We start from the raw sequence: 24166 nt of genomic DNA on the forward strand, positions 1-24166 counted from the left end.
CAAGGTTTCGGTGGTTCTTAAATGAAGTTGAAGTTCAGCTCCTGTGACGTCTTTCATGACTTTGTCTTCTGTCCATGTTTCTAAGCGCTGTCAGCAGCAGCGAATCAGCACCAACTAGCCCGACAACTTTTCCTGTTCAAGCACTGTTTTGCAGTATTTTTTGACCTCGAGAAGGTATACGACACAACCTTAAGGCTCGTGATCCTTCGCAACATAGCAGAGCTTGGCATCTGTGGCAAAGTGTCAATTTTTTGTTTTATCTTGTTCTGGTTTTATCCTGCCCTGTTCTATCTTTTGGTATTTAGCCTTGGTTGTTTTACAACTACTTGCCATATCATTTCTGTTGCCACAAGTGCAAAAATTTTCGCCTCTTGTTGGCGCCTGTGTTTTCGGCATATATGCAGGGTTTCGGTGGTTCCTAAATGAAGTTTAAGTTGAACGCCTGTGATGTCGTCTTTCATGACTTTGTCTTCGGTCCATGTTTCTAAGCGCTGTCAACAACAACGAATCAGCACCAACTAGCCCGACAACTTTTCCTGTTCAAGCACTGTTTTGCAGTATATTTCGACCTCGAGAAGTTATGCGATACAACCTTGAGGCTCGGGATTCTTCGCAACATAGCAGAGCTTGGCATCTGTGGCAAAATTTCAATTTTTGTCTCATCTTGTTCTGGTTTTATCCTGCCCTGTTCTGTCTTTTGGTATTTAGCCTTGGTTGTTTTACAACTACTTGCCATAACATTTCTGTTGCCTGGAGTGCATGAAATTTTCGCCTCTTGTTGGCGCCTGTGTTTTCATTATATATGCAGTGTTTCGGTGGCTCTTAAATGAAGTTGAAGTTCAGTGCCTGGGACGTCGTCTTTCATGACTTTGTCTTCTGTCCATGTTTCTAAGCGCTGTCCACAACAACGAATCAGCACCAACTAGCCCGACAACTTTTCCTGTTCAAACACTGTTTTGCAGTATTTTTCGACCTCGAGAAGGTATACGACACAACCTTGAGGTTCAGATACTTCGCAACTTTGCAGAGCTTGGCATCTGTGGCAAAATGTCAATTTTTGTCTCATCTTGTTCAGGTTTTATCCTGCCCTGTTCTATCTTTTGGTATTTAGCCTTGGTTGTTTTATAACTACTTGCCATATCATTTCTGTTGCCACGAGTGTGCATAAAATTTTCGCCTCTTATTCGCGCCTGTGTTTTGGGTATATATGCAGTGTTTCGGTGGTTCTTAAATGAAGTTGAAGTTCACCGCCTGTGACGTCGTTGTTCATGACTTTGTCTTCTGTCCATGTTTCTAAGCGCTGTCAACAACAACGAATCAGCACCAACAAGCCCGACAACTTTTCCTGTTCAAGCACTGTTTTTCAGTATTTTTCCATCTCGAGCAGGTATACGACACAACCTTGGGGCTCGGGATCCTTCCCAACATAGCAGAGCTTCGCATCTGTGGCAAAATGTCAATTTTTTTCTCATCTTGTTCTGGTTTTATCCTGCCCTGTTCTATCTATTTGTATTTAGCCTTTGTTGTTTTACAACTACTTACCATAACATTTCTGTTGCCACGAGTGCATAAAATTTTCGCCGCTTGTTGGCGCCTGTGTTTTTGGGTATATATGCAGTGTTTCGGTGGTTCTTAAATGAAGTTGAAGTTCAGCGCATGTGACGTCGTCTTTCATGACTTTGTCTTCTGTCCATGTTTCTAAGCGCTATCAACAACAACGAATCAGCACCAACTAGCCCGACACCTCTTCCTGTTCAAGCACTGTTTTGCAGTATTTTTCTACCTCGAGAAGGTATACGACAAAATCTTGAGGCTCGGGATTCTTCGCAACATAGCAGAGGTTGGCATCTGTGGCAAAATGCTGAACTGCCAAAATAATTTCCTGTACAAGCGTTCCTTTCACGTACGCCCAGTATCAGCCCTCTCAAGGAACTACCTTTGGGAAAATAGAGTACCTCAGCTGTGCATTTTAAGCAAAACGCTGTTATAAAAATGAATTGCATAGCCAAAGTAATGTATTCAGTCTATGTTAACGATCTTCAAATAGCCTGCACATCCACAAACCTAGCAACATGAGCGAGACACAGTTGAGAATGAATAAACTAGTGCCATGGGCAGATGAGAACGGTTTCCAGTTTTGCACACATAAAACAGTGGTCATTCTTTCCATGCTCGGACAAGGCCTACAAGCCGACTCATCACCTGAACGAAAAGCAGCTACCCGTAAATAATGAGCACATTTATTGGCGTAACCTTTGGCAAAAAATTTACTTTCCTGCCGCATAAAAATGCACTGAAAAAGAAAACCTCCCGATCTCCTAATTTACTGAAAGTACTTTCTCGAAGACATGGGTTGTCGATAGGACATGTCTTACAAATTTACTACTCTGTAGTACGCTGTACCTTGGATTATGGAAGTGCTATGCATGCGTCAGCGAAAACATCACACCTTAAACGACTGGATCCAGTACATAATTTTGTTTTGCGTCTTTCTAGTGGTGCTTAGGACGTCGCCCATAAACGGTCTTTATGTATAACCCAACTAACCACCACTTACAGGCACAAGAACCATGCTCATGTGCTCATACATACTAAAACTTCGTTCGCTCCCATACACCTATGTTACCCCGTAGTCACAAACTGCCTATATAGAACACTGTTTAATAACAAACCGCTAGCTATTAGGCCAGTCCTCGAGCTTTTCGAAGTCATGTGCCAAAACCTCGGTGTACTAGGTACATCGCCAGGCATTGCCCGGAGGTGAGATCCACTGCCTCCATGGTACAATTTTCCTGCAATCGGTGATTTCACTCGTACGTAGTTCCCTAAAAAACAAACCACAAAACAACATATAGTACAAGACTTTCTTGCACTCGAGGAAAAATACAATGGTTTCACTGACATTTATATTAATGGTTCAAAAACGAATTCTTACGTAGGAAGCGCAGCAGTACGAGGGAATGACAAGGAAATATGACTTAGACAGGGTGCAGGAAATTCAAAACACTGAGCAAAAAGCATTTTGCAGTTTTTATAACGAACACATACCATTCCACCCAAACACCCAACATTACTCCCAGATGAAGATGCAGTAGTGTACGTTCACAGGTTAAATTCTTAAAGAGAGAAGGTGTTTTAAACAAATTGTAGATGTGAAAATATGTAGTCAGTTTATAACAACAAACACTTATAATCACACCTCATCCAAATTCTTCATCCTGAGAAGAATGAGGTCTTTGTTCGATTAGTCGGAAACCTCGGTATCCTTGCGCAGGCAAGGGTGGTTGCAGAGGTTACCCGGCTTTCTCTAAAGCATTTACAAGTGTCCATTTTTGAATTCGTTCCTTTGCCATCACTAGATAGTAAAACTAGAGTTTTACGCCGTCTAAACCACCTATCACCGTTCACTTTTTATATAAAATTCTGCACAAAAGATTTCGATACTTCTTGCTTGGCACATGGTGGCCTTAGCTGCATATTAAGCCGAAAATAACAACACTTTAGTGAGCAGTGGGGTGCCGTGTAGTGCTGAGAGAGCAGGAGCAGGGTATAGGATACTGTTTCGTTTCTGCGGCTACAATCGCACCAGCGCAACGAGCAAACTCTGGTGAGTGCCTTTTTTTGACAGCGCTGTAGCAGCCGCGTGCAAGTCATGGTGTGTAGGGATAGTCTTTGGACATTAGAATAAAGACTACTGGAGACGCAAGTGAGGGCTGTGTTCAAGGGAGGGGGAGCAGGGGGTGGGGGGGATGAGAGGCGGGCAGCATCAACGACACCAACAACGACGTGATGTCGCCGAGGCTGAGCGCCAAATTCTCGATTTGTGCTGTGGGCAGGCGCATCCGTATAGCTATTTTCGCTGCAACAATGCTTGCGTTCATTGTTTTGCATTATATTGTGTGCAGCAGGATGTGTGGAACAAGCATGTCCGCCGCAGATAACCCGGACGGTAAGGAACCCAGCAGCGAGGAGAAGAGTGTGCGTGAGGAGAAGAGGTTCGTGGCCAGCCTGATGCAATACCTTCTGACAGCGGACCCTGGAGCAGCTACACCCCAGGCTGGAGGAGGGGGCGAGGCGGGCGCCGACGCCTCGTCCAAGGCGGTACGCGCGCCCGCTGGCCTGGTGGTGCTCGAGGTGACCAAGACCGGCACGCTTGGCCCTCTAAGCTTCCACGTGCCCCCGGGCGAAGTGTTTGGTATCTTGGGTCTGGGACAGGCAGGCCGCTCTCTGCTGCTCCGCATGGTCACGGGCACCGTGCGGCCAGACTCCGGCAATGTCTACATCAACGGTATCGACGCGAGCCGCAGGCCGCTCCATGTACGTCCTCCTATGCTACGCCGCGTCGAAACTCCTCGGCGTCATTCTTTGAGAACACTGGGTCTGGAGTCAGTGACATGGTGTTTGGAACAGCACCTGTCCTCATCCCTTGTGCTGACGCGAATGACGTTTATTAGAAGCTGGGACAGTTTACTCCAAGTAGGCGGAGCTCCCGTCGTCGGTGCAGATGAGCCCGCGTCGCATGGCTTTAGCGCTGGAAGATAGTTGCATTGAGTAGATTGGGGAAGTAAAAAAGAAATAAAAATCACAATGCCTTGCCCGGGCTGATAGTCACATGTAGGATCCTGTTCAAGAAGGCAGCGGGAAATTCCCCGCAGAGGAGGCCCTCCAGGCAACGGTGTTTACCGTGACATCGCGGTTAATCCCACTTCATGGAGCGTGCTGCTAACTATCTGCGATGTCACACTGAGTGGAGGGCCTCCTTTGAGGGGCATTCGCTGCTGCCGCCTTGTTGACGTGCATACCAGATCAAGGAGGTTGGACTTGGGAGTAATGCAAGTAAGAATAGAAGGGAAAGCCTTGGCAACCTCCGAATCGCTGACGACATAGCTCCTTGCAGAACTGCCGAGTAATTCTAGTCAGGAATAGAAGCGCATGCTTGAGAAGATAACACAAAGTTAAATGGTATTTTGAGAAATAACGGTTAAAACTAAAGGAATGTAAAACTTTTAGGTGAGGAATCATTTTCCTAAAATTGCTGCAGCTAGCGATGTTTCGCGAGTAGTAGAGGAGTGGATACATCTGAGCCCCGCGGTGACCGCGGATCTGGACGATGCAAAAAAATTGCCATAGCGCAATAACAGTAACTTGTTGCGAAATTCACGCCGGTTCTCAATTATGAACATTATCTTACTGGTATTCCTCAAAAGAAAAGTACGAAATAGATTTGTTAGCGTGCTATGTTTCGAGTAAACACTGAATGTGAATTAAGTTTCAAGAGGAGAGCCATTCATGATCAGCTCTGACACGCCTCCAACCAAAACTTTCTTAATATGAAACTAACGTTTCGACGGCTCGGCTACTTCTTCAGGTATGACTGGGCGCTGTGGTTAGCGTCCTTTGTATATGGCAAAAAAGGGGAATCCCAAGTATTGCACAAGCTTACAAAACCCTGTGGCGCTTGGCCTAACTGTTCTCAAAGATCGGCCACTGAGAGACCGAGCCGAAGTCATTGTATGCCAATTTTCTTGCGCCGACTACGACGTAAGCTACACCAGAGAAACCAGAAACCTACATAAAAGAAATAATTATGCAGCACAAAAAACTCTACTGCAACTTCGCAAGAAAACAAAATCCGGTATCTTAACATTCCCAAACATCGACGAGACCACCATGCTCGGAACAGAAATAAATTTCCAAGTAATTTCTCAATAAAAGCTCGGTCGTAAGACCTATCCATCAGCAGGTAAACAGCTCAGTAGGAAAGAGGAAATTATGTGGAGGAAATTGCAAACCGGGGTGTTCCCAAACCATCAACTGTGCAGTAAATGGACACTGGAAGTTTTTAATCCTAGATGTACGCACGGCAATAGCATTGCAGATCTAGTCCACATGGTCTGGACCTGCCCTTTCTATAACGGCCCGAATATAAATGTAAAATACTGGGACACTTTATTGCTCAACCACGCAGCATAGAACAACGCAAAGCCATTGGTCTCGCCTTGTCCTGCCGCCGAGTCCGAAGTTATTCCGGCCTACGGTTAGGGGAATGAATGGGGGTTCAGGTTTATGCCTTCTCAGCCGTCATTTTTGACGGGGGCAAATTAAGTTATTTCTATCGCTCTCTATCCAGAAGACGCTCTTACTGGAATCTTGGCACATTCAAACGATTCCGAACAACATCAACCGCACAGGGACTTCACTCTGCAGCCCACAAAAGAAGAAGAGGCGCCTTCGAGCATGACGGCAGAACTCGGCAACTTCAATTCCTCTGCCCCCAATTCACTCTGTGCCCCCAATTCCTAGCCAATCTCCCCATGTGGGCATGCGCCACTGTTGGAGGGTAACAACAACGATAACTTCCTCTGCTCCTCTCTTCACATCACTTTCTTTCTTTCGTCCCCCTGCTGCCCCACTATGTACACTTAAAGGTATAGCGGACAAAAAATCTGCTGCGGAGATTTCTGGACCATATGATACCTGTTTCACTGAGACAGAGCAAAACAATACTCTTTTCAAACAGAAGTGAGCAGAAAGTAGCTATTAATGTGTAAGCACTCCTTGGCTCATGCGTGGCGTTGAGCAGAAAGTGTGGACTCGGGTGTGAACAGAAAGCGTGGACACTTACCCGGGCTTACTCGGTAACTGTAACTAGGTCACTCGGTAGTAACTCGGGTAAGTTCAGAGGAGCACCGCGCAAGCTGCAGCCAATGGGAGGAGGAACAGGTAAGCTCGGGTAGTAACTCCGGTAAGCCCGCGTAAGTTTATAGGGAAGCCGAAAAGCTGCATCCATTAGTAGGAAGCTTGGGTACGTTCGGAGGAGCGTCGCGCCAGATGCGCAAGAAATTGCTCGGGAAGAGCAACGTGGGTCGCACAATCCCTACGCGTGGCTGCACGGGCCTGTCAGTTCAGTGGCGCATCGCTTTACCGCTGTGCCACTGCGCTGGTAGTGGTATGAGAACTCGCCGCCATCTGTGAATGCTAAGAGAGAACTATCAATTCTGCATATATGGGCTTTAACCGACGGAGCTCCGAATGGTGCTCAGTCTGGTGGCCAACACGAACAAAGTTCCAGAAGCGCACAAATCACAAACGCACCAACGGACACAGCCGTAGCGCACCTTGATTTTGCATTAAAAACATGTAAGCAGACCTTAAGTGCCCCCGGTAGTTTATTTTAATGAGTATTTCTCAAACTGCCGCCACGAACAGCCGCCTGCGATAGTGCAGTAGCGCATCGCTTTACCGCTGTGCCACTGCGCTGGTAGTGGTATGAGAACTCGCCGCCATCTGTGAATGCTAAGAGAGAACTATCAATTCTGCCTATATGGGCTTTAACCGACGGAGCTCCGAATGCTGTGCGGTTTGGTGGACAACAAGAACAAAGTTCTAGAAGCCGTAGCGCACCATGATTTCGCATTCAAAGCTCGTAAGCAGACCTAAGTGCCCCCGGTAGTTTATTTTAATGAGTATTTCTCAAACTGCCGCCACAAACGGCCCTCTGCGATAGTGCAGTGGCGCATCGCTTTACCGCTGTGCCACTGCGCTCGTAGTGGTATGAGAACTCGCCGCCATCTATGAATGCTGAGAACTATCAATTCTGCATATATGGGCTTTAACCGACGGAGCTCCGAATGCTGTGCGGTTTGGTGGCCAACACGAACAAAGTTCTAGAAGCCCACAAATCAAAAACGCACCAACGGACACAGCCGTAGCGCACCATGATTTAGAATTCAAAGCACGTAAGCAGACTTAAATGCCCCCGTTAGTTTATTTTAATGAGTATTTGTCAAACTGCCGCAGCGAGCGGCCGCCTGCGATAGCTTTCACAATAGTGTATGTGACATCAGCCTTACTTGTCGCATGCTATCGCCAGCACGGGCCGCACGAAAGTCATCGCGTTTGGCGTGCTTTTGCTCTATTATGCACTTCACTTCGTTTGGATTCCTCATGCCCACGCTTCAAATTCTCTGCCTGCATCTCGTGGTTGTGTACTCGAGTGACTGCTTGCCTGATTCGGTCAAAGTTAATCTGAAATCCTCATCGTCTGCAACCACGGCGAACCAGAACAGCATCATTTTGCAGAAACGGTACCGGTGGCATCTGGCGACCGCCAGAGGAACGAGCGGTCGAGGATTCCTAAACTGCGCTCTGCCAAGCCAGCTTGTTTATGGCGCTTCTGAGGGCAGGCTTGACGTCATGCCCACCAGCTCGTAGGCAGGCGAGCGCTGAATGCGGCCCAGCGCCCACTAACCAAGCGTCCAAAATACAGCCATTCGCTCAACACTAACAGCAATGCTGACTGTATGCTTCGATAATCGTATCTAACGAATGAGTATCTAGTGCATTCTCGTATTTCTAGATTTTTATTCAGTATCTCCTCCTAATCACCTCTCAAGAAGGAGCCGAACCAGCTTCGAAACGTTGTCTCTCAAATTAAAACTTGTGGCTGGAGACGTGTCAGCGATCATTAAGAGCTATGAATCCCAAACACACATGTAATTGTGTCGAAATGTTTAGTTTTGGAGCCAAAGCTCCCTTTCTCGCGTACAAACTTTGAAAGTCATGTTACGGCGCAGATATGACGTTGAGGCGGCTTCAGTTAATGCAATATGCGAAACGGGGACGCTTCAACTCCGCCACGACTGTTCTTTTTTTTATTGCTCTGCCACGGCGGTTCGAGCCTTAGAAGTGAACGTCCAAGCAGCACACGTAATCGGCCCAATATTGTAAATGGATAGTTTCACTCTAGTCATTTGTAAGACCGCCCTTTGTCAACACGTCTCCAGTAATGGGCCGGTTACCTGTGCGGCATATGTACAAATGTCTAAGCAATTTATCTTCGAGACATGTACTGAGGCGTGCATGAATAATTTTATTATGAGCATGCGAATTACAGATATCCCAATTGAGCGAGTAGCTAAGTACGTTTCCGATTAATTTCCTTCGTGCATGACGTGTAGTCGTGGCGCTATAATGCGGCACCTGCTGAAACCAAACACGGAATGTACGGGGATGGTCCAGGATATAGCGAGCATATAGTGGATGCACAAATGTCTTAGAAACGTATCTTCGAGTTATGTACTGAGGCGTTCATGAATAATTTAATTATGAGCATGTAAATTTCAGATGTTCCAATTAAGCGAACAGCGAAGAACGTTTCCGGTGAAACAAAATCAAACAAAACAAGTGGGCTGCCAGCGTTCATTGGGTTCATTGGTATTAGCGTTGAAAACGTAATATGGTCCGTTGATTTTGTCTAAAACAAAGGTGCACAACTGGCTCTCTGGATCAGTGGATATCTCAATCTCGCTTTTGTGAACGTGGCATTGGTGTAGAGCTCCAAAAACCTGCTTTCGCTCAATATTTCCTGCTTAGGAGTGCTAAACCGCTGACATTTTTTTAGAAATGAAGAAGCTCTCATCATCAAAGAGAACCAAGCATATGAGACGAAGAGGTAAAGCTTGCAGCTTCAGCAATACTGCAGCATTGGAAGAAGTCGTCCTGGCGCCGCGGGTCTCGCTCAGGATAATTGCTAGTACGGGCTATTCGCTCTATAACATATTCTTACTAGGACGGGGAGCAGATGTCAGGGTGAGGTAGAACTGATTCAACAGCAGTTCGAAATGGGCAGTCCAGGGTAAACACAAATTTTTATTCAGGTGCAGAGCTTCCGAGAAAGCTGACTAGGTTTCCTGTGTAGCCGTATGACTGCGTTTACGTGAATGCTAATGACTAATTATAAATGCGAAAGCATTTCTTCCTTCATGTGTGCCATGGACAGGATGTGCACGCTTTCACCCATCCATAGCCAATCCACAATCTAATCCGACGGTTCGATGTTTGCAGCTGAATAAAGGCGCACCAAGTGAATGCAGAGTTGTCTTAGAAACGTTTGTTCGAGATATGTACTGACGCGTACATGAGTAATTATGAGCAGATAAATTACAGGCGTTCCAAGTAACCACGGACAAAAGTACGTTTTCGGTAAATTTACATTTTGCTTTGCGTGTCGTAGCGTCATCATGCTGCACCTACGAAAAACCTCTCGCAATGTTCGACGCTGGTCCAGCAGATGGCGCGCGCGTAGTAAGGCAGCGGACGCCAGCTCGGCCACAAAGCCATGCCCCAACACGGAAATTCAGTTGGCGGACCGCGCACAGCTTTCTCATTTCCGCTCGTAAGGAGACTTAAGTGCACCACATAATTTTTCACGCTCTCATAAGCGCTTTGTATAGTTCCTGTACTGATCTGTGAGCCAGAAATACGGACGCCTGCGCAAGACTCGCAATAAGATTTATGAAAACAGCTTGCTAGGGGGAAAGAATGTTACGGGGCAATCGACGAGAGAGGAAAATGGAGTTAATGATATCCCAGCAAAAATAAGATGGTAGAACTGAACATTAGCAAGGCATAGGTAATACGCAGAGCCGAGTGATTCCAAACGAAAGCAATCATTGCCCGAGGTGGCCGTAAATCTGTTAGAAAGATGAGATAAGGAACTTCACTGAAATGGGGTGGCTGAGCGCTGGCGCTGTACAGGACATATTGTAAAGCATCGGAAACGACCTTGGTCCATATGATGGTGGTGATGATCCTAGAGGAAACCTGGTTACTCCGTGTCTCACGCTTCTGCGGTGAATGTAAACTAGGAGCACGGTGCAACGCCCTGCACAAGTGTGCTGGTGTCACGCACAGACGATACATATGAAGAAGTCGTCGCCTCACGGTCGTGCCTTCCACTCCAGCGCACGAATTTGGGAGATGAGGAATAGTTTTGGTCATGCTTATGCTTCAAGCACACGAGGAACTTACCTGATTGTTCCATTCCACCGCTTACTAGAAGAAATCCAGCAGTGAAGGTAAGCGGCGAATGAGCTTTCGAGTGTCAATGGGAAAACAGTGCGTATTCACTGTTGCTAGCACTTTACCGCGACTGACACCGAAGGGCGGCTGCGCGCAGTTCCAGCAGCAGGTAGGCTACTGCCCGCAGCAGGACCCACTGCTCGACAAGTACACGGGCGAAGAGCTGGTGCTACTCATGGCACGCCTGCGTGGCGTGAAGAAGCACGACCTGCAGAACGAAGTGCGGTACCTGGACAACCGTCTCGGGTTGCGCAAGGCGCTCTCGCTCAAGGTCGCCAAATGCTCGTAAGGGTCTTTGCCTTTTCTGCGGTAACGATAAGTCGCTCTCGCTGACGGTGCTACTTGCGTGGCATATTTTATGAAACGAATAAATCCCAGCTGCCTGCCTGCCTCTAACCGTCAATGAAAAGTCTCAGCTCAGCAACTGTTCATTACTTAGGAGGAGAGCTCCGGAAAAATTTTACCTTTTCTATGTTTACGAATGCTTTACTTCAGATTTTACACAGTGCCAGGTTGTTTTGTGTGAGGTTTAGGCTCTGTGTTCTGTTGCGTTATCAACTGAGGCTAAATTTACCTAAACCACGGAGTTCGTTATGCCAAAAACATTATCCGCCATCTGACACCGGCACTGTGTTTGAATAAACATATCAGCTCAGTTTCGGATAGTTCCAAACCGATTATGTGTAGTGAGGTCGCCGATACAGGCTGTTCAGGAACTTTTGTGGTCGTTCTTTTGAAAAACAGTTCATTCAATGAACGCAAAGGCTGCTATGGAATGAACTCTCATTATTATTTCATATGTGACCTTGAAGTTTATATTTTTATCACACGAAGAAAATAAATACCCATTGCCCATACGTTTTGCTCTCGTGCACAAATAGTGATGTCGTTTATGATCACTAAGTTTCCGTTCTCGATTTCAATACGCTGATTTATTTATTTATTTACTTATTTATTTATTTATTTACTTAGTTGTTTAGTTACTTTGTTAGTTCGTTCGTTCGTTAGTTGGTTAGTTAGTTAGTCAGTTAGTTATGCATACAATCCTCAGGACTAATGAATGCATTGGCGAGGAGAGTGCATGGCTTAACTATACAAAACAAGAATCGCGCTCACTGCACATACAGCAGTATAGAGGGTACACACAACAATAATGAATTTACAGTTTTACTGCAAAGGTGTAAAATTTTCAGGTCAGAACATTCTTTTACTTTCAGCATGCAAAATACCCAAAGGGTTTGTCTCAATTGAGGTGACAGGGTGGCATTGCTTCCTCTTATTTGGGATCGGCCCTTTCGAAATATTGAACGCACAGCATGAAACCCAGCTTTGATCACCTACTTGAACTAACCGGTTCAAACCTATTCAAAGCGGTTCTGGACCAAAAAAAAGTTCTGATTGTAGATGGGTTTTAGTCAACCTGGTTATACTGTTTCCTTTTCTGTGTGATATTGATATGCAACATAAAAACTGAAAAAAATCTTTTATGACGCAAAATATAATAAACTCGGTTGTGTAGTCGCTAGAATTCATCTGATGAGGGACATAAGACTAAAAGCTAGAGGATTTGACGAATCACTCAGCAGGTACAGCGCCTTTTGGAGGTATGTCCGGTTTCGCAGCGCACATTTCTCGTGGCATTTTATAAAGGTAGCTTGGAAATAACAAAGCGTATACTTTCTCGCACTCTTCTTTAAAGCAGTCACCAAGAGTTAACGAGCGGCCGCCTCCATGAGTGCTCTCTCAAAAGATGAATATAATTTGATAAGTTTTTCTTACATGAGTTTCAAAGGGCTGTGCTCCCATCCGCAGCCCGAGCACTTAACGCGGTGTTTTAAAAATGCATTGCCTTCAAAATGACGCTGCATAATCCTGTTCTAGGATGAACGTGGTTGTTCTTCACGAAAAGACATCATAGATACGCTGTAAAATCAGAAAACCGTTTTGAAAACTTGCTTCTATCTATTCCTACGTGCCCTGAGCCTCCTTTCACCTCCAGGCGAGTGCGGTGGAAAACTCACCCTTTGTTGGTAAACACGGTGTTGGTGTATAAGCTCCTACCGCTGCTGAACCCCTTCTGTAGTTCTGATATATTATTATTTTTAACAATGTCTACATTTTTAATTTCACTGCCTGCATTGTCAGCCTGTATCCGACAGAAATTTACGATTGGCAGCGAGGCGTTCGAACTCGTAAGAAAATACGGCTAATTAAGATAAGTAGTGACCTCAGATCAGAACCAAATAATGAAATAACTATAAGAATACGCACACTCAGATCATAAATAAGAGTTTACCGATATATATCTGAAGACAAAGATACAGTTGTATCTTACCGGTACTCGCCTATTGGGCAGAAACATGGCGGCTAACGAAAAGTGTTCTACTTAGACTGAGTACAACCAAGCGAGCTATCGAAAGAAATATGATAGGTGTAACGTTAAGAGACCAGAAGAGCTGGGTAGTGTGGAACAGGTGTAGTGTGGTAATCTTCATCGATATCACCACTGACATGCGTCGCGTGCTGCCGCTCTCAAGGACGAAGAAGTTGTTCGCTGCCTTGCTCTTTCGCCACGCCTGACGCTTCTCAACAACTCAACAACTTGATTCTTCGCCACGGGACTCCGAAGGAACTGCTCAGTGACCGCGGACGCGTTTTCTTGTGCGACGCTCTCGAGGCCCTACTGAAAGAATGTCGCATCATTCATCGCACCGCTACTTCTTACCACCCTCAGACGAATGGCCTGACAGAACGCTTCAACCGTACTCTGAGTGACATGCTGGCCATGTACGTCAACGACGCTCATTCCAACTGGGACCACGTTCTTCCCTTCGTAACCTACGCGTACAACACTGCGATACAGACCACCACTGGATTCTCTCCTTTTTTTCTTCTTTACGGGCGCGAGCCAACCTGCACAATGGACGCGCTTTTTCCCTACCGCCCTGATGTTTCTGAATCGACGCCCCTCTCGGACGCCGCCCAGTATGCAGAAGAATGCCGTCAGCTCGCTCGTTCGCTCACAAAGGAAAATCAATGGCAACAAAAACACCATCGTGACACTGGTGAGGCGCCTTCATATGCGCCCAACTCCCTGGTGTGGCTCTGGGTTCCTGCCACAACCGCCGGCCTGTCAAAGAAGCTTCTTGCTCGGTATCACGGTCCATACCGAGTGCTTCAAAAAACATCTCCTGTGAACTACGTCGTTGAGCCCGTTACGCCATCTGCGGACTTGCGTCGCCGTGGACGCGAAATAGTTCATGTGGACCGAATCAAGCCCTACTACGATCCGTCTGTCCTTTCGGCACCATGAGTCGCCAGGATGGCTCCTTCTCTGCCCGGGGGGAAACTGTAGTGTGGTAATCTTCATCGATATCACCACTGACATGCGTCGCGTGCTGCCGCTCTCAAGGACGAAGAAGTTGTTCGCTGCCTTGCTCTTTCGCCACGCCTGACGCTTCGCTGCGAGTCTCCCCTGAGCGGCTGGAATCATCTGGGTTCACCGAATAAACACACCCCTACACAGGGAACAAACGCGGCTAACGAGATCCTGTTCGAAATCAAGAAGAAATGTACTTGAGGCGCTGGTGCTCAAGGGTAACAGAATGGATTCCAAGAGGCAAGATAGAGAGAGATTCCAAGAGAGAGAGAGAGAGATAAGGCAAGCATATCAGGGGCGGCAGAATGTTTGGTGGCCGAATGAGATTAAGGAGTTTTCGTAGATAGAGTTCGCAGCTAGCACAAAACGTAATTGGAGAGATATGGGAGAAGCTTTTGTCGTGCAGTAGACGTTGCCAGGCTGATGATGATGTAACCAAAGTGATCGTAATCGGCCTAGAACATTTTTTTGTCCTATCTTTTTTTCACACAGACAAAATTCATTCTAGCCTGTCGCCATCTGCTCGGAACTTGCGTATTGGACGTGCCTGTTGTCAATGTTTTTAACAACGCTTCCTTGCTCAGTGGGCTAGGCTGCAGCGGCACCGGCGTCATGTTAAATCGATGCTTGCTCTTCATGCAGTTCGTCGCTTGTTTTGCTGACCACGGCCCTTGCGGAATCGTCTCGTCTGGCTTGACTTCTTCGCTTCTGGATGGGCACGTGGATACCACCGTGTGCTTACCCTTGGACTTGCCAGCTGATACCCTGTGTGATGGCTTCGGGTTTCCCGCTTTCTTTCAATATCTGCAAGCCAGTCATCTCGCCAACTTCTCGTTAGATCAGCCAATCTCGCTGCACTGCTGGTCTATGACGTCACCTGCCAAGGATATAAAGGCCATGTGCGCGGATCGGCTCTTCAGTGGGCTAGGCTGCAGCGGCACCGGCGTCATGTTAAATCGATGCTTGCTCTTCATGCAGTTCATCGCTTGTTTTGCTGACCACGGCCCTTGCGGAATCGTCTCGTCTGGCTTGACTTCTTCACTTCTGGATGGGCACGTGGATACCACCGTGTGCTTACCCTTGGACTTGCCAGCTGATACCCTGTGTGATGGCTTCTGGTTTCCCGCTTTCTTCCAATATCTGCAAGCCAGTCATCTCGCCAACTTCTCGTTAGATCAGCCAATCTCGCTGCACTGCTGGTCTATGACGTCACCTGCCAAGGATATAAAGGCCATGTGCGCGGATCGGCTCTTCAGTGGGCTAGGCTGCAGCGGCACCGGCGTCATGTTAAATCGATGCTTGCTCTTCATGCAGTTCATCGCTTGTTTTGCTGACCACGGCCCTTGCGGAATCGTCTCGTCTGGCTTGACTTCTTCACTTCTGGATGGGCACGTGGATACCACCGTGTGCTTACCCTTGGACTTGCCAGCTGATACCCTGTGTGATGGCTTCGGGTTTCCCGCTTTCTTCCAATATCTGCAAGCCAGTCATCTCGCCAACTTCTCGTTAGATCAGCCAATCTCGCTGCACTGCTGGTCTATGACGCCACCTGCCAAGGATATAAAGGCCATGTGCGCGGATCGGCTCTTCAGTGGGCTAGGCTGCAGCGGCACCGGCGTCATGTTAAATCGATGCTTGCTCTTCATGCAGGTATGTTACTATTCTGACGCTGAGTGCGTCCGGTCTGATGATCGATACTTGCTGCTGTACCCTTGCCCACGTACTCTTGTGTCCTGCTGCGTACACGCGTTTTATTGCGCAAGTCATCTCCTCCTGATTGGCGACGTGGAACTCAATCCAGGCCCCCCATCAAAGTCAGCGAACTCCAGTAAAAGCAATGCATCTGGTACCAGACCTTTAACCCGGTCTGTGAGTGGTTCCAGTCTCACTCTCGGGGAGGCTGACGATGCGAGTTCTTCCGCTGTAAATCTTGACAGCGATATCTCTTCGAATCCTTCGGTGTCTGACATGTTTTCTAGAATACTAGCAGGGCAGAATCAGTTGGCCCGTGACATCGCCGACATTAAGCAATCTTTTGCTTGTCGCTTCGATGCTTTGGAGTCACGCGTGGCTGCCTTAGAGTCTTTGCCCCCGCCCGAAAATTCCAATCTAATTTCTGATTTACACGCTGAAATTAACTCTTTAAATTCCAGAGTAACACAGCTGGTGCAAAAGAATGATGACCTTGAAAACCGCTCTCGAAGAAATAACATTATAATACACGGCGTTTCAGAAGACCCGAATGAAACCGCTGACACATTGTTGGATAGCATCTCATCTGTATTTACTGATAAATTGAAGATTAGCTGTCCCAGTATTGAGCGCTTCCACAGGCTCGGTGCAGCGCGCAGAGGTTATACTCGTCCAGTTATCCTAAATCTTTCTAGCTTCAACGACAGAAGTGTGGTTTTTAAAAACGTCTCTAAACTCAAGGGCTCTGCCTTCTTCATTACAGAAGATTTTTCTGCAAGGGTTAGGTCCATTCGGAAAAAAATATGGGAGGCATCAGTGTCTTTTCGTGACAACGGTTCTATCGTGAGGTTAAGTTTCGATCATGCCTTCATTGACGAGGTTCGTTACAATTGGGATGAAAGTTCTAGCTCGTTGGTAAAAGCATACAATGATCCTGCTTGTTCTGCGCCTGTGTCCTTGACTGCCGCATCATCGACTCCCTGACTTAGCTCTGGCCGTCCTGATAAGCTAGTTGTTCTAAATATTAACGCTCGCAGCATTGTTAAAAAACTTCCAGATTTACTGTCCCTTATTTCTGTGATGACCCCCATAATGCGCAGGTCCACACGGGACGGAGAGGCAAAGAGACACCGTATGGCTCAGTTTAAACAAACAGGTATATTCAATAATTACACATGATTAAGGTTATACATCAGAGGCTGGGGCGTCCGAGCTTACGTGCCGACGACTTCATGGGGGCGATGGAGTGGCTCCGGAGTTGGGCTCGAGCGGTTGCTGGCAGAAGCTGCACGCCGTCGGGCTTCGGCGCTGAAGGCCCTCTTGGCGAACGATGTCGTCCTGAGCGTTCTTCTTCAGTTTCTTCGAGGATGGTTCACAAACCCTTCCTCTAGTGTCGTTCGGCTTGGAAGATGAACAGGAGGCGAGCTTGTAGATGATGACAGCAGAGCATAATTTTACAACAGAACAAACTTTGCACTACTTTACTCATCGACCGGGCAGGTTAGTGCCTAAGTAGCATCACATTACATGCTAAGCATGGAGCCCCAGCTCAGACTGGACTGCATCCGTTTACATGTGCTTTTAAGCACTTGATTAACAAAGGACTAAGGGCGGTCATTTCCAGTGGCCCGCCCAAAGCATCAATTCTCCAATCCAAAATAACATGCGAGATGGGGACCACCCCTTTGGGTTGGGCTTAGCCTCGAACCCAGAGTCTGTTAACAATACAAACAAAATAAACAACAAAAACGCCACCACTCTCTCTCAAGTGAGAGTATACACAGGCTCTCTCTTCGGAGCTAATTCACTAGCGCCTGTCTTTCCACATTCTTGGCGAGTACTGCCTGTCCGCCATGACAGGTGTCCGTCGCGGCCCTTCTGGGAAGCTGTGGGTGCCTTCCCGGCGATAGCCCACGACAAAGGGGGGGGGAGGGAAAGAATGTCGTCTTCGCGGTATCGCATAGCGTCGGCTGTGGTACGGCGCGCTCTGGCCCGCTGACAGCTCCCTTGTCCTGGAATGTAACCGGAAATTGGGGAGGATAAAGCCTGTTTCCCCGGGGCGGCGGCGGGTCCGGTTTTTCTGGTCGTCACTCAAAGAGCATGGCTGGGTAATTGATGATGCCGCTGTCACGGGTCTCCGTCTACGCCGCGCCGTCGAACGTGGATCCTCGTAGCACACACGGAATGTCACATTTCTGTTCACTCCCCCCATATTATTGGCATAACGGAGACTTGGCTGCATAGTGGAATTTATGACTCCGAATTCACCCCACCAGGTTTTGTTACTGTGCGCTTCGACAGAAGTTGCAGTATCGGCGGCGGTGTGGCATTGCTTATCAGATCGGATTTACGATTCTCAGTTTTGCCTTCTCCCCCTGATACAGAATCCTTGTGGTGCAAAGTTTATCTAAACAATTATAGTATTCTAATCAGTGTTATTTATCGTCCACCTGGTTCTTCCGTTGATGTCCTTCACGCTGTCGCAAATTTCATTACCAAGATCAACATTACTTCATCAAGATTTATCTGTTTGGGAGACTTCAACACTCCTGGCATCCACTGGCCATCGTTGTCTGCATTTGGTCGTGACATTACAATTTGTAAAGAACTAATAAACATTTCCTTATTGTTTGGACTAACTCAAGTTGTTTCTAGTGCTACTAGGCTGAATTCCATCCTCGACTTAGTTTTTCTAAACTCTACTTTCTACTCTAGTTTTTCTAAACTCTACTAAACTCTACGTTTGTTGGGGCTGCTCCATGAGACGCACCCTGGTATGACGTCCATGAAAAGCATGGCGAGAACGCTGTTTTGGTACCCGGGTCTGGATTCTGACATAGAGCAACTGGTGAAATCATGCTCTATTTGTGCACAGGCCGCTGCGATGCCACCGGCACAGATACCTTTGGCGTGGCCAGGAACCGGGGAAAGATGGAGCAGACTACACGCAGATTTCGCAGGCCCAATGGACGGACATATGGTATTGGTCGTCGTAGACTCTGAAACAAAATGGATAGAAGCAATTCCAATGAAAATTGCCACATCGCAAACAACGGTGGACGCACTACGGTCAATATTTGCACGCTTCGGCCTTCCAAAAACCTTCGTTTCAGATAACGGTCCACAATTTGTGGGCGCCGTTTTTCGCGAGTTTCTGGCACGAAACAACGTAAAGCAACTCACAACAGCCCCTTATCACCCACAATCGAATGGTTTAGCCGAAAGAGCTGTGCGCACGCTCAAGGAAGGGCTAAAGAAAAACCCTGGAAAAGACCTGGAAATGCGTATAGCTCGGTTTTTGTTCCGATATCGCCGAACGCCTGTTAAGCATGGCAAGTCGCCCGCGGAACACTTATTCGGCTACCAGATAAGAACAAAGATGGATTGCATCACGCCCGGTGAGAAGTCGGCAGAAAGCCAGCGAAGAGTAGGTGCGACTAAATTGGATGTGGGAGAACCGGTCTGGATGCGCAGTTTCGGAGCAGGTCGCAGGTGGATTCCAGGAGTAGTGCATGGTCAACAGGGCTCCAGGATGGTCTCCGTTGACTCGGAGCAATGTCTTCAGCGGCGGCACTTGGACCAACTGAGACGTCGGACTGAATCAGAAGACAGCGCCCCTGGAGAAGTTGGCAAGCGGGAACCTGCGGACGACGCTCCGACCACGTCGCAAGATAGCCCAGAAGCATCCGGGACGGAAACTGGCCCGCCTGGTTTGCGAAGATCAACCAGACAGCGAAGGCCACCTGTACGCTTTCCTCTTTAAGGGGGGAGAGATGATGCGTCGTCAGCAAACCTTGGCTTGACCACGTGATCACAACGTCACCTCACCGGCGGGCTATAAAAGGGGCTGCCTGAATAAATCGTTCCTTCTTGTTGTGTCATTCCTGCGTGATGCTATATTGCACAGAAGAAAGCTGTGCGTTTTATATGTCATCGTTATGATCGCGATTTCTCACCCTCTTCTACACTTCTCTCATTGAATTTAACCACGCTGTCTGTCCGTCGCCACACTGAATCATTAAAATTCTTACATTGTGTCGTCAATTCCTCAGTAAGGCTGTCAGCTAACCACTACATTAACTTTGCACCATTATCATCTACAAGAAGTCATCACGAGCTTAATTTGATACCGTATTTTGCGCATGCTAATTTGTTCAAATTCACTTTTTTTTCCCGTTCAACACAAGCCTGGAATTCTCTACCCGGGTCCATTCGTTCTTGTCCATTTCAAAACTTTGTAACTGCCGTTGAAGACGCATAATAGCTGTGTATTCTTACCCTGTCGTTAACAGTTCCTTTTTTGTTTGATATTTCATTTGCGATTTTAACTTTTTGTAGTGCTCACTTTGTACATTTTGCTGCATTTTGTTTCCTTGCATTTTTGTGTTTTCCCACTCCTGCCATAGCGCATATAATTGCGCTGCAGTATGTATAAATAAATAAATAAATAAACTAAGTTCGTTTATTAGTTTGATTCGAATTTTGTTCATTCCGGTAGTGGTACATTTAGGAATATTTCCCTCGGCGTTTTTGCAATTGAGGTTGCCCAATTCTAAACTCTTCTCGATTATGCTGCCATGTGCTGCATCTCCACTCAGGGAGATTCCACAAAGCTCCTTAATGGCTCAGCTGTAACTGACGCAATGTATTTCACATGTTCGTTCTCCTCTAAATAGCTTCCCTCATCATCTTGAACCAGTTCCCGCTTTTTTAATTCGTTTGCTCAGAGAGCTGGTATGGTTCCAGAATTTTCCTGGCCCTCTTTTATTATATCTCACTTAAGCTGTCAAGCGATCAGAGGACTGCTTTCTTGTTGTTAAAAGACAGTGACATCTCGCGACTAGCACTGCATATAGCCAGCTTGTCCGCCTGAAGCGTGAAATAAGTTCATCCATGCCCTACCTTAATTTGTCGCCCGTTATGCACATGCCGCGGCATGATCTCCTAGCGCAACAGCCCCATCATCCATCAACTGATCTGCGCTTGCTTGATCCTCACACGCCGTTCCTTGCTTTGCACTGCTCGGAAGGCTTTTGATCCCCCCCCCCCCAAACTCTCCTTCATCTGCCCCATTGATTCTGCCGTAAACGTTTCGACTGCGATGCCAAACTGCATAGAGTACCTCTGCTAATTTGTTATTATAGCCATAACGTATCACCTTCCGTGCTCGTCTTTTCTAGTTTCTCATTTACTGCTTTGTGACCGTTTTTTAGAGCTTGCATGGACATCTTATTACTTGTACGCACTTAGCAGCGCGCTTTACTCTTGTATTTTTTATTTTAATACTTCTGTAACACCTTTCTCTCAGATGTTGGTAGCGCCAAACAAAAAAAAAACTCCACTACCGCAGTGACACCACTTCCCTGCGGTAGACTGCTGAGGTGTCGGAACAGCGTACCGTTGTTGCGCTACGCCAGTTCAAAATCAAAACGGTACCGAAGGCATGTAATAATTCTCTCAGGCAGGTAAGTATACATTAAAAAGCTTGCTCAGTCAGCACTGAACAAGCGTAATAGGCCGTCATGACTTGCGTATCCACGACATGTAGCCGACATGAAAAGCCCCTTTCGTTCGTCGAGTGCTATCAGTGTCAGTTTATCATTGCTGATAGTGATGCATAGTACATGTCACCGTGTGCTACAGGAGAAGTGGCGTAATTTGCATTGAGAGGAAGACCTCCTGTTACTACGTAAAAAGTCACCTAATTATAGGCTGCAGGTATAATGAAAGACTATTGCCAAAAAATAAAGCGTTTACGCAATATAAAAACTATATGCAAAAATAAAGGTTACGTAATAGTAGTAGAGTAGTATTATCGTAATCAAGCCAATGAATACAAAGCAGAAAATACAAATTGCAGGAAAACAATCCCCAGTAGGTACTCATGAAAAACGAGAGTTAATAAAATTATCGTTTAACGACAAATATTCAACATTCAAAATCATATTGTAAGCGTTGTTGTTGTTGTTGTTGTTGTTGTTGTTGTTGTTGTTGTTGTTGTTGTTGTTGTTGTTGTTGTTGTTGTTGTTGTTGTTGTTGTTGTTGTTGTTGTTGTTGTTGTTGTTGTTGTTGTTGTTGTTGTTGTTGTTGTTGTTGTTGTTGTTGTTGTTGTTGTTGTTGTTGTTGTTGTTGTTGTTGTTGTTGTTGTTGTTGTTGTTGTTGTTGTTGTTGTTGTTGTTGTTGTTGTTGTTGTTGTTGTTGTTGTTGTTGTTGTTGTTGTTGTTGTTGTTGTTGTTGTTGTTGTTGTTGTTGTTGTTGTTGTTGTTGTTGTTGTTGTTGTTGTTGTTGTTGTTGTTGTTGTTGTTGTTGTTGTTGTTGTTGTTGTTGTTGTTGTTGTTGTTGTTGTTGTTGTTGTTGTTGTTGTTGTTGTTGTTGTTGTTGTTGTTGTTGTTGTTGTTGTTGTTGTTGTTGTTGTTGTTGTTGTTGTTGTTGTTGTTGTTGTTGTTGTTGTTGTTGTTGTTGTTGTTGTTGTTGTTGTTGTTGTTGTTGTTGTTGTTGTTGTTGTTGTTGTTGTTGTTGTTGTTGTTGTTGTTGTTGTTGTTGTTGTTGTTGTTGTTGTTGTTGTTGTTGTTGTTGTTGTTGTTGTTGTTGTTGTTGTTGTTGTTGTTGTTGTTGTTGTTGTTGTTGTTGTTGTTGTTGTTGTTGTTGTTGTTGTTGTTGTTGTTGTTGTTGTTGTTGTTGTTGTTGTTGTTGTTGTTGTTGTTGTTGTTGTTGTTGTTGTTGTTGTTGTTGTTGTTGTTGTTGTTGTTGTTGTTGTTGTTGTTGTTGTTGTTGTTGTTGTTGTTGTTGTTGTTGTTGTTGTTGTTGTTGTTGTTGTTGTTGTTGTTTCAAAAGATGGCACATACCCACACGGGGGGGATAGGCCAAGAATCGGGTGGCTATTCCCCTGTACTCAGGTAATTAAAAGGGAAAGCACGCGGAAAAGCAACACCGGAGGATTCTTCCTCATGAACAGAAAGGGGATAAACGTTTTGATTTCAAAATTAGTAATAATAATAATAATAAGAGGGACTGAAACAGAATTGTTAAGTAAAAATGTAATAATTTACAGAAAAGAAAATTATGTGACACTTAGCATGTAAATCGGTGAGATTCTAGCAGGAAATTCAGAACAGCGGTACAAACATCTGTGGCTCAACCAAAATGTGGTGGCACCAAATGATAGCGAGAGCGGGTTGCTTAAACTAAGGCCAACGGGCCACAAGGGCTCCTCCAGCAACCTTCTTCTCAAAGACGTGTATCGGCGATAATAGAGCAAAACATGCTCAAAAGATTCAGGCTCACGGCAAAATCCACAAAGGGGAGAGAGCGCCAAACCCTACCTGTGTAAATATAAATTTAGAGGAGGGATACGGAACTGCAGCCTCGTCAGAGATACTTCAAGCTGCTGAGATTGACAAACTTGCCTGTTACAAGAATATCTGAGGTGCTGATAATCCGCCTATGTTGCAAGTGTTGTATTGCGTGCTCAAAAACTCACGTCGCCGGAACCTAGATGCCGGAATATAGGCTGTAGCCGGGACGATAGGCAACACGGGGCCGCTTAGGGAAGCCTTTGCGAGCGTATCATCAATCTCATTAACTGTCACACTGCTGTGCCCGGGAACCCATACTAAATGAACAAGACTCAAATGCGGAGGAAGCAGGGACAAAAATGTGTTGAAAGTGGTACCGTCCACATGTGCGGCAAGAGACGAACACAGAGATAAAGAATCGGTAATTGCTGCCACTGCGGTGATCGAGGGGTTTACTGCAAGTACTACTGCCAGAAACTCAGCTTGAAAAATAGGGGTGAAATCTGGAAGGCGCATTGAAAAGGACCAGTCGAAATGTCAACAGAATATTCCCACATCTGCCCTTTCATTGCACTCCGATGCGTCAGTTGCTATTGCAATATTTGTAGGTAGGGTCCTTAGATGATCGTCTAGTAGACCATTTAGAATACAGGGTGGCAAAAGTTTTGCATTTTGGGAGAAAATATCGTCGAAAACAATGTGGACAGTGGGCCCTCTGCATAGCGCAGGAAGAATGTCATAAATTTTCACATCTAAAGGCTCAAGTAATGTTAGCACAAACACTACCTGTGGCGTATGAAAACGAGACCAGAGGGCACTAAAAAGGAGGTCGGCTGGCAACAGAAATGCTTTGTGAACGGTGGAAATGAGATTGGTAAATTCTTAGGTAAGTCTGCCCAGTTAAAATTTGAAGTCGAGATAAGAGAGGGGGAATGCG

The 24166-nt window shown here is 46.2% G+C and overlaps 1 protein-coding gene across 1 annotated transcript in view; it reads left to right on the plus strand.

Moving 5' to 3' along the window:
• LOC144098172 (phospholipid-transporting ATPase ABCA3-like) overlaps positions 1-24166 on the plus strand; it is a 679994-nt gene that overhangs the window by 632461 nt on the left and 23367 nt on the right. Inside the window, exons 6-7 of the mRNA XM_077630692.1 lie at positions 3938-4317; positions 10961-11148. Coding sequence (XP_077486818.1) covers positions 3938-4317; positions 10961-11148 — 568 coding nt within the window. The remainder of the gene's footprint in view (positions 1-3937; positions 4318-10960; positions 11149-24166) is intronic.

Source organism: Amblyomma americanum, chromosome 7 (assembly GCF_052857255.1).
Source record: "Amblyomma americanum isolate KBUSLIRL-KWMA chromosome 7, ASM5285725v1, whole genome shotgun sequence".
Classification (NCBI taxonomy): domain Eukaryota; kingdom Metazoa; phylum Arthropoda; class Arachnida; order Ixodida; family Ixodidae; genus Amblyomma; species Amblyomma americanum.